This window comes from Tubulanus polymorphus, chromosome 3 (assembly GCF_964204645.1).
Source record: "Tubulanus polymorphus chromosome 3, tnTubPoly1.2, whole genome shotgun sequence".
Taxonomy (NCBI): domain Eukaryota; kingdom Metazoa; phylum Nemertea; class Palaeonemertea; order Tubulaniformes; family Tubulanidae; genus Tubulanus; species Tubulanus polymorphus.
Genome location: NC_134027.1, coordinates 2,218,993 through 2,227,487, shown reverse-complemented (window position 1 = coordinate 2,227,487; position 8,495 = coordinate 2,218,993). Strand labels below are relative to the sequence as shown.

The window sequence follows — 8,495 nt, the reverse complement described above, 5'->3', positions numbered from 1 at the left end:
AACATTTTTCATTGTCATCGTTTTCTGAATTCTTCGTCATGAGTAAACCCAGGTAGACCTTGGAGCATCTTCACCCGTCAAGGGATTCGAACCCACTCTGCTAAAGCCGTTCCCCGAGCTGGTGGAAGCGAGTTCGGGACGATACCGGACCCCTGGCAAGCGAGGATGACCTTGGAGTATTGAATTAAAATGATTACTCCAAGGGTAGACGGTTCTGGTAGCCAAATATCCATAGTAGCGATCTCCAATAAAAACCGCATTTTCTAATGAGGGTAGCCCGGTATCATATCCGCCTCACGAATCAAATGAATAAAACTACACATTTACACTAGGGAAGTGTTTTGCTTAGAATTACGTGAAAAAATATCGAAATACCATTTAAAATTCAGGACGGAGTAAAAGTATCATAGTTTATTAATTAGGCATCACAGTGGTCGGTATTGTACGTAATAACGATATCGCATACATTTCGGTGGTCATGAACGCTTGCAACTAATTTAGTTCACGTAAATTCCGCTATCGTAATACAATGGGGCAGCACTGAACGGCTAAGAGTATATAAATCCCTCCGGTAGTGTATGTATCGGTAATATATGTATTGTAAATTATGCACAAAAGTGTGAGACCAGTTAATCAAGTTTTGTAGCTTTTATTACCGTTTAATTTATGTAATTATTGTAAATACTGTTTTCTCCTCCATATACCATGGAAATGGTTGGAGTGCAATAAATATTCGCCGATTCGTATTCGATCTAACAGTACTACTGTGGCATGCGAGAACCCATCATTCGTCACTAGTTTGTTATGAATGAAAAACCTATCAACGTTGAAGTTTTACTTAAGGGAAATCTGCTTTGTAAAACGATTTTAAAGCATTTTAGTCGAACTCTTTACTCGGCGAATGTAACCCCCATTAGTCCGGTAAAGCGGCCAAAGGGTGATTACTCACATGCCGCGGCACAAGAAGAGTTTAATATTAATGTAGATTGTTTTTTAAATTTTCGAAGTTCTCAGACTGTACCAATCAGTATTCTTACCTCAGATCTCACGCGTGACCAATAAATTTCATTTTTTTAAAAAGAAAAATCAAGCATAAAGTGCCCTAAAACTATTATTTCTAAAAGGGTCCACTTATAAGACAAACCATCATAGCATGCAGTGTATCCGTGCACGTGTTCATTCGGCCCACGGCAGATTACCGAAACTGGTACTTTCTGTGAAGTCTACTAATAGATAACAGTAACACTTGCGCCTGCCAGTAAAGTTGAATTAAGTTTATCCAACATAAATAGATAACAGTAACACTTGCGCCTGCCAGTAAAGTTGAATTAAGTTTATCCAACATAAAATCCTTTCCAAGTTCAAGAAACCCAAATTTCCTTTATAACAAAAATTTCTATTTTTTCATTTTAAAGTCGTATTTATTTTCAATATATATAAAAAAACAAAGAAAGAAATCTATAGAAAGTCTACAATTTAGACTCAAGATGCTCGCCAAATACTTCTTCAGTGATTCAGAAAATGTAGAAACTTGAATAATTCATCTCTGGCAAATGAAAGAAATACTCATTGATTCGCTAAAAAAAACTCTGAAAGGTAACAGCACCATTAACAATACAATATATATACAATGATTGAGAGAAAATGTAACAAACTCATTTCTTATTAGCTTGCACCAAAACGGCTGAGGATTTGTCTGAAAAAGTATCATAACAAATGTTAGGTCAAGTTCAAGGGATAGTCAGTATTTCTACGCAAATACAGGGACACGTTTTACCACACCAAACTTACTGAATAAAAGACTTTATTCCTCCGAGACTGGCGAGCTTCCGGACGAGCTATTCGTGGCCTTTGACTGTGTGAGCTTATAAATGAAAGACTGACCGGCTAGCTGAGAGGCTGACATGGTTCTGCATGAATAACAGATACGTAAATCAGCCCTGAAATTTCAGAATGGGAACTTCATTAAGCGGGTATTACAGTAAACAAGACACAAGAATTTGTACAAAAATCCAAACGCGTTATACCTCAGCGACAGAAATCCTGGCTCTCGGAACATTAGCTCTAAGATGTGAAAAGCTGTACGCGTTCCCAGATGGCGAGCGTTCTCAACTGTGAATCTAAGCTTTTCACTGAAATTCAAAGAATGACACTTAGACAAGCATTTCTTCAATGAACAATAAAAACATTACATGTATTATTTCTGCAAATTGACGGTTGTTTAAAAAGTAAGTTATTCAACTTTTCAGTTTTCAGTATTATCAAAAAGTCTCTGTAATGATTGTAATTTGGTTTCGAGTAAATTAACGCGTCCTGTCAACGAATTCACGTCATTTAAAAGTTTGCTTCTCGAATACGAGTTCAGATTGTCAACCTTCGCCGAAAGGTAAGCAGCTTCAAAGTCATCGCGTAAGAAACACGACGTACTATCATTGTTGTTGTTGTTATCTTCAGTTTCCGATTGTTGAGTCGAGAAATTGTTCGTCAAACCTTCGTAATAATCATCCATGATATACTGAGTAGTATTAGAAGGCGCGGATACACTGGTGTACGGTCGTAGAACAGTCTTTCTCGGCGACAATGACCGATGATTTTGCCACGAAGTCCGTCGTTGAGATCGTTTCCGTTCGATCAACGGAGAGTTTGTATCACATTCTTCACAATTACTACACGATCGATACAGTTTTTCGAGCATATTTTCTTCATTTGATTGTAACGCGTTATTTTGAATTTCAGATAGAGTTAATAAATGATCACATGTCATCGATGACTCACCACCACGCGAGGATTTCAACGAGTTCTTCAAATCATTTCCGTTTGAAACGAGTCTCTTTTTACGGCGATTTTGCCTTCGTTTCTTTCTCCTCATGAAAACACAACTGGATACAACATCTTCTATTACCGATTCTTCCATTACTGATGATACGATATTTAACATCTTTTTATCACACACAGTTTTAGACACGATATGATGACGTCGTCACTAACCTTGGCTTTTTTCCAACAGCAGAGAACAATTCAAAATACGATCACTTTCTGGTTTATTAAACTCCTTTTCTGTAAACACTTCTAGTCTACACGAGTTGTCTAGATTTAAACGCTATTTGAAGAGTAAATTCAACTGATTCGTAATAGACACGTCCAAGTACGACGAATGTTCAAACGATTCTGAATAACAGGAGCGGCGACGATTGAACTACGTTCTGTAACGTTTTCAATACGTATTACTCTAGTTACCGTAAACACGTGGCAACAAACCAATAGCAACGCGAGAATCGATTCGTGAAACGACGAATACAGATGGCGCTGTGGACAATGCGACTGGTTGCCTGTCTATGCGGGTGGCGTTTGCATACCGAAAATGTGTATTTACACACAAAATTTACCCTCCCTTACACCTTTGTCTTTTTCATCTGAACAACGGCTTGCTGGTCCGGGGTCACCACCATATGACCAAAAAAAGAAGGGTCCGGATGACCAACTGAGATCCTCAAAATTAATATCCTCACCTAACCACATTTTAAAAAAATTCAAAACACCCAAGTGTGGAATATTTCAAAAATAAATTTTCGTTTTTTTTATTCTAGTCAAAAATGCAAACTGGAAACTACAACAATAATAATAAGAATTCATAGCGAGATTATTTCCCTCTCTTGAATCCTGTGCCGCCTTTTGCTTTCTTTTTTGGTGGTCCTTTCTTCTCTTTTTCATTCTGAAAGATAATTTACAAACATCTTTTAGAATTTAAATAACATTTATAGCAAATAGAACTCTTCATCAAAACAAACACGAACCTTTCTCTTGGTAGATGATGATGACGTCGACATGACCGTAAAAAATCCATCTAAACGTCCTTGAGTCGTCGTATTCTTAGCCTTTGTCAGTTTTTTCGCACCATTTCGAATTCGATCCTCACTGAATATTAACAAAACACATTGTTATCAACAACATGCCGTTATATGGGACTAAATATCCAACACAATTAATTTGCTGTTGTTCGAACTGATTTTTCTGTATTTGATAATTAATCCCATCCTCACTTGCCAGGGGTCCGGTATCACTCCCGAACTCGCTTCCACCAGCCCCCTGGCCTCACGAAGCGTGATTTCATTACTGGCGCTGTTGTGCATGACGTCATATATCGATTTGCGAAATACTTCCTTGTTCAGTAAAGCGTTCGCTGATTGGTCCATTTAACGGGAAAACCAATAGAAGCCTAAAGTCGTTTGTTACAAGCGCTGTGAATGGTACGACCGGATTCTGGTCGGCTAGTAACGACTCCAACGACTCGTGAGGTCAGGGGTTCGGCGAACAGCTTTAGCGTAGTGGGTTCGAATCCCTTGACGGGTGAAGATGAATTAATCCAATGAAAAGAAAATTCTACTGAAAATGGTTGAACCACATCATTTTGCTGATAGCTTAAGATATGAAGATATGTGTAAAAAAAATTTAAGCTAAATTTACTTGAATCCTTTTTGTTTAACCATAAATTCCACAAGACCTTCTTCATCTGGTTCAATCCATTTTAACTATAATTAGATATTTATGACTATCAATAAAAGCGAATAAACAAGAAAATTACATTTCACAGTTAAATGAAATAAACATACATCAATATTTTCACCTTCAGTAACATCAGGATTCTTGAACAGTTCCCTAGCTTCCTGTAAAAATAGGAAAATCAAGACTGACAATTAATCCTTAAGATTCATGGATGATACCGACTAAAAGATGAAGACCTTTACCTTATATAGCCAGTTATCTGGCACTGTGTATTTCTGTGGAAAATGAAATTAAGATGTATTAAATTAATGAATCATTTTCATAAGAAATCATTCAAAATGCAAAAATATTCACTGAAACTCATCACATTCATACATCTTTATCTAAATGCTTCAGTATTTCATCGATGCTTTTATACTTTCTAATAAGTTCAATTGCTCTTTTTGGTCCGATTCCTCGAATTGATTCACAATAGTCACATCCCAGTAATATACACAGATCTATAAACTGAAATGAATCAAATTGTTTGAATAAAAAATCTCTTAATTTTTTCAAACTCAACTCTTTCCGGCATATGGAAACATTTACCTCTTCACTGGATAGCTCTGCCTCTTTTAAAATCCGATCTAAATAAATTTCCTGAATAGGCATCTTACGAGCTTCACTGAATGTTAATCTTCTGAGTAAAACATTTGTACCGAATGTTAATGCATCCATATCCTCGGTACCAACGGCGTAAACTTTTCCTGCCTTTTGTAATGCAGCACATTGGGCTTCAGCTTCGCAAGGAGCCTGCAAAATATACATTTTCGAGATCCAATTCTTTGGATAAATTACAGATTATGGTAATATTTAATTAAGAGCACTTACATTGACATAGGGAATTCCCATTAATTTTAATAGTTGTTTGCATTCATCATTGTGTTGTCTTGTTACTTTTACAAGCCGTCGACTGAATTTATCTATGTTTTCCTGGTCGCCTTTTAAAATAAAACAACAATATAACACACCGTAATTCATTCTCTTATCTACAACATTGATTGGTATTAATCTGCTGCCAGCATCAACCCATCCACCTCAGGCATCTTTTCTTTATCGAAAGTGAACTAACCAATGGTATAGAAATGTCTCACTTAAGACATTTTAGACACCACTCAAGTCAAAAAGTAATCGCAAATACTTTTTTTCACAATGAAATTGTGAATGTGTCTGAAATGGGTGTGAGGTGGTTCTGGGAAGCCGAATGATAGTAACAACTACATTGTATCACAATATTTTTGCATTAGCAGTTGAATGATCACTTAATTTAGTCTCTTCGTTCTGGGATTGTATGAATTTGATGTAACTTAAGTATTCCTAAAGATGACTATTTAATTGCCTTATTCTATGCTAGGCCTAGGATAGTCAAAACATCGGATAAAATCTCAAGGAAACATTTCGGACGAGGACAGTGTTTCACAGTCAACATTATGAATGGTACCTGATTCTTGTGCAGCTTCCAAAGCCTTTTGAGCTTCATCCCGGCGCTCCTTTCGTTTTTCAAGCTTAAAAAATACAAACATGGATCGCACATGACGAATTTCAAGAAATAACTACAAACAGGTTGAATACTAGCGAAGCGAGTTTGATATCTCTTACCTCACCAGATTTCATATCAGGTGGTTTTCCATCAAACACATAAACCGGCTTGATACCATTATCTACTATGCGTATAGTACGATAAAACAATCCCATCAGATGACTGAAATCATAATCATTTACATTACGACGTATAAACGACATAGGACCAGGAAACAACGGATATTTTCAAGTAGATTTATAGATATAATTTTCACCTTGTTGTTTCCCCTTCTTCATTCATGAGCACATTACCTTCCTGTCTAACAGCGATTAGAAACTGATAAATAGACATTGAAGCATCAATTGCAACTTTTCTTCCTACAATAATAGAATCAAGCAAGAATCAATTATTCGAACAACTGCAAGATAATTCCAGAATTAGCATAGCCCAGGAACCTAGCTTTTGAAGTAATCAATAAGTTGTAACACATGATGTAAAATACTGCAACCGTATATCAACCGGTGGATTAGAGAATATTGAGAAACAAAATAACATTTGAATTTAACATAGTCCGATGTATAAACTGATGTATAAAATGAAAAAAAACGATCACACAACTTACCAAAATAATTCTTTATTTCATTTTCCTTCATTGAAGATGGGGCTACGTCTGCCAGTAACTTAGCAAGCCCTTGGATTCCCATATCAATGCAATTTGCTCAAAAATATACTTTAAATCAATAGGAAATATATCGCGGCAATTTTTATGGTATTGTCTATATCGGATGGCGCAGGATCACATTACAAAATTCGTTTCAGCTCTCTTAGTTCTCAATTTATATTCTATCAAACTGCCACGAGTCGCCTCGTTCGAGTCCGTTTAGAATCTCTTAATTTCTCTTTGCTAGATTGTGATTTCCTCGAAAACTCTTCACCAAGAACGTTAGTGTCTGATGTACTACAGTATGGAATACCTCAAGGGCCATACGACTTACGAGTTACGTTTTACGAGTTACGATTTACGTTTTACGAGTTACTAATACATTTCCTACAATACGTTACGACTTACGATTTACGACTTACGTTTTACGAATTACACGTTTTTCACTAATTGGCTTCGGATATCCGAAGCGCGTTATTCAAAGAACGGGTTTCAAAATGAAGACGAATTGTCATTTCAAACAGCATAATAAGAGTAATTTATTGTACATAGTGAATCAATCTCGACTGCAGTGGTCTATTACAGGGCAGAAAATCTGCGCGTTGGCCATCTGCTGTGCGAACCTTCTCAAAATTTATTCAATGCTGACAATACATTTCACACTGACTGATGACTGCCCCGTTACGTGCACGATGATTTTAATAGGCGATATTTCAATAGATCTTAGCTGGAAATGATTTTAATAATTAGAACAAGATTCATCAATTTAGAAAAAATGTATTTATTTTTTGAAAGCACTGGGCTGCATACAGCCATCCATCATCGTTACAGTTATTCGTCTTATAATTACACCCACACAGTGAAATGCCAACCACGTGGCCACTGTCCTTGAACTCTTGCGAACCGAAACTCCAACACTTAACTCGTAAATCGTAACTCGTAATTCGTAAAACGTATTTAAGTTGTAATTCGTAACTCATAAAACGGAAGTCGTAACGAATATTCAAGGAAATGTATAAGTAACTCGTAAAACGTAAATCGTAACTCGTAAAACGTAACTCGTAAGTCGTAAAACGTAAGTCGGATGGCCCTTGAGGTATTCCATACTACAGACACTAAGACACGAACGACATTTTCTCGATACTCTTAAATCACTGTGACTTTAAACCACCAGAAATCCAGTTTCACCAAATCGATTGTGAAAAATGAACTATCATTACAAACCTCACATATTCAGTTTTCTTATTATTATGTTCATTCGGAGGTTCCTTCTTCATCATACTCCGTGCTTGATGCGATATAAATACAGAAATAGCAAAAATGACACCATTTTTTCACTTTGAAACTAGGCATTCAACGAGACACTTGAGCGATGCGTGTCTCATCGCTAATCAGCGCATCATTTTTGTATCTTAATTTTAATCGTACTAAAATCAGATTTACGTATCGTCAAAATGATATAATGAACAAACGTAAGACATCATAAGGTTAGTGTTTATTTATCAAAATCGGTTGTTTATTTGCTGAGATATCGCAGTTTGAACACAGGCAAAAATGCCGACAGTATGTGTCGGCAAAAGTCACGCGAATTTGAATGAAAGTGTCTGGGTGGGTGGTATCACAGTAACACACTGTGGAGACAGCCACTGCCAGGACTGGGTGAAGGTCGTACCGGCAAAAAGAACAGTTACGGACACTGGCCTCACCGAAAGGGGTCCATGAGAGAAAAGAGACTCCACGACTTGAAAGTTCAAAGTAATTAAAATTACT

At 36.7% G+C, this 8,495-nt stretch overlaps 2 protein-coding genes across 5 annotated transcripts; both read right to left on the bottom strand.

Annotated features, from left to right (window-relative positions):
* Nucleotides 1–1,419: 1,419 nt before the first annotated feature.
* LOC141901570 (uncharacterized) lies at nucleotides 1,420–3,234 on the bottom strand. Of its 3 annotated transcripts, none has more exons than XR_012618838.1 (3): nucleotides 2,028–3,234; nucleotides 1,792–1,940; nucleotides 1,420–1,696 (listed from the first exon to the last, which is right to left on the bottom strand). XR_012618838.1 is itself a non-coding variant. In XM_074788893.1 (3 exons), exons 1-2 carry the CDS (start codon nucleotides 2,936–2,938, stop codon nucleotides 2,065–2,067), a joined length of 579 nt encoding a protein of 192 aa, XP_074644994.1. In that variant the 5' UTR covers nucleotides 2,939–3,234; the 3' UTR covers nucleotides 1,420–1,940; nucleotides 2,028–2,064. The 3 variants fall into 3 exon arrangements, 1 of the variants encoding a protein (XP_074644994.1); XM_074788893.1 differs by having other exon boundaries at nucleotides 1,420–1,940; nucleotides 2,028–2,132; nucleotides 2,428–3,234; XR_012618837.1 differs by having other exon boundaries at nucleotides 1,420–1,940.
* A 339-nt stretch (nucleotides 3,235–3,573) lies between these two features.
* On the bottom strand, nucleotides 3,574–6,993 carry LOC141901955 (flap endonuclease 1-like). Of its 2 annotated transcripts, none has more exons than XM_074789560.1 (12): nucleotides 6,687–6,993; nucleotides 6,339–6,441; nucleotides 6,142–6,244; nucleotides 5,984–6,047; nucleotides 5,374–5,483; nucleotides 5,092–5,295; nucleotides 4,879–5,010; nucleotides 4,746–4,778; nucleotides 4,611–4,664; nucleotides 4,465–4,529; nucleotides 3,795–3,915; nucleotides 3,574–3,712 (listed from the first exon to the last, which is right to left on the bottom strand). In XM_074789560.1, exons 1-12 carry the CDS (start codon nucleotides 6,766–6,768, stop codon nucleotides 3,641–3,643), a joined length of 1,143 nt encoding a protein of 380 aa, XP_074645661.1. In that variant the 5' UTR covers nucleotides 6,769–6,993; the 3' UTR covers nucleotides 3,574–3,640. The 2 variants fall into 2 exon arrangements, with proteins under 2 accessions (XP_074645661.1, XP_074645662.1); XM_074789561.1 differs by having other exon boundaries at nucleotides 5,984–6,032.
* Between the last annotated feature and the right edge of the window lie 1,502 nt (nucleotides 6,994–8,495).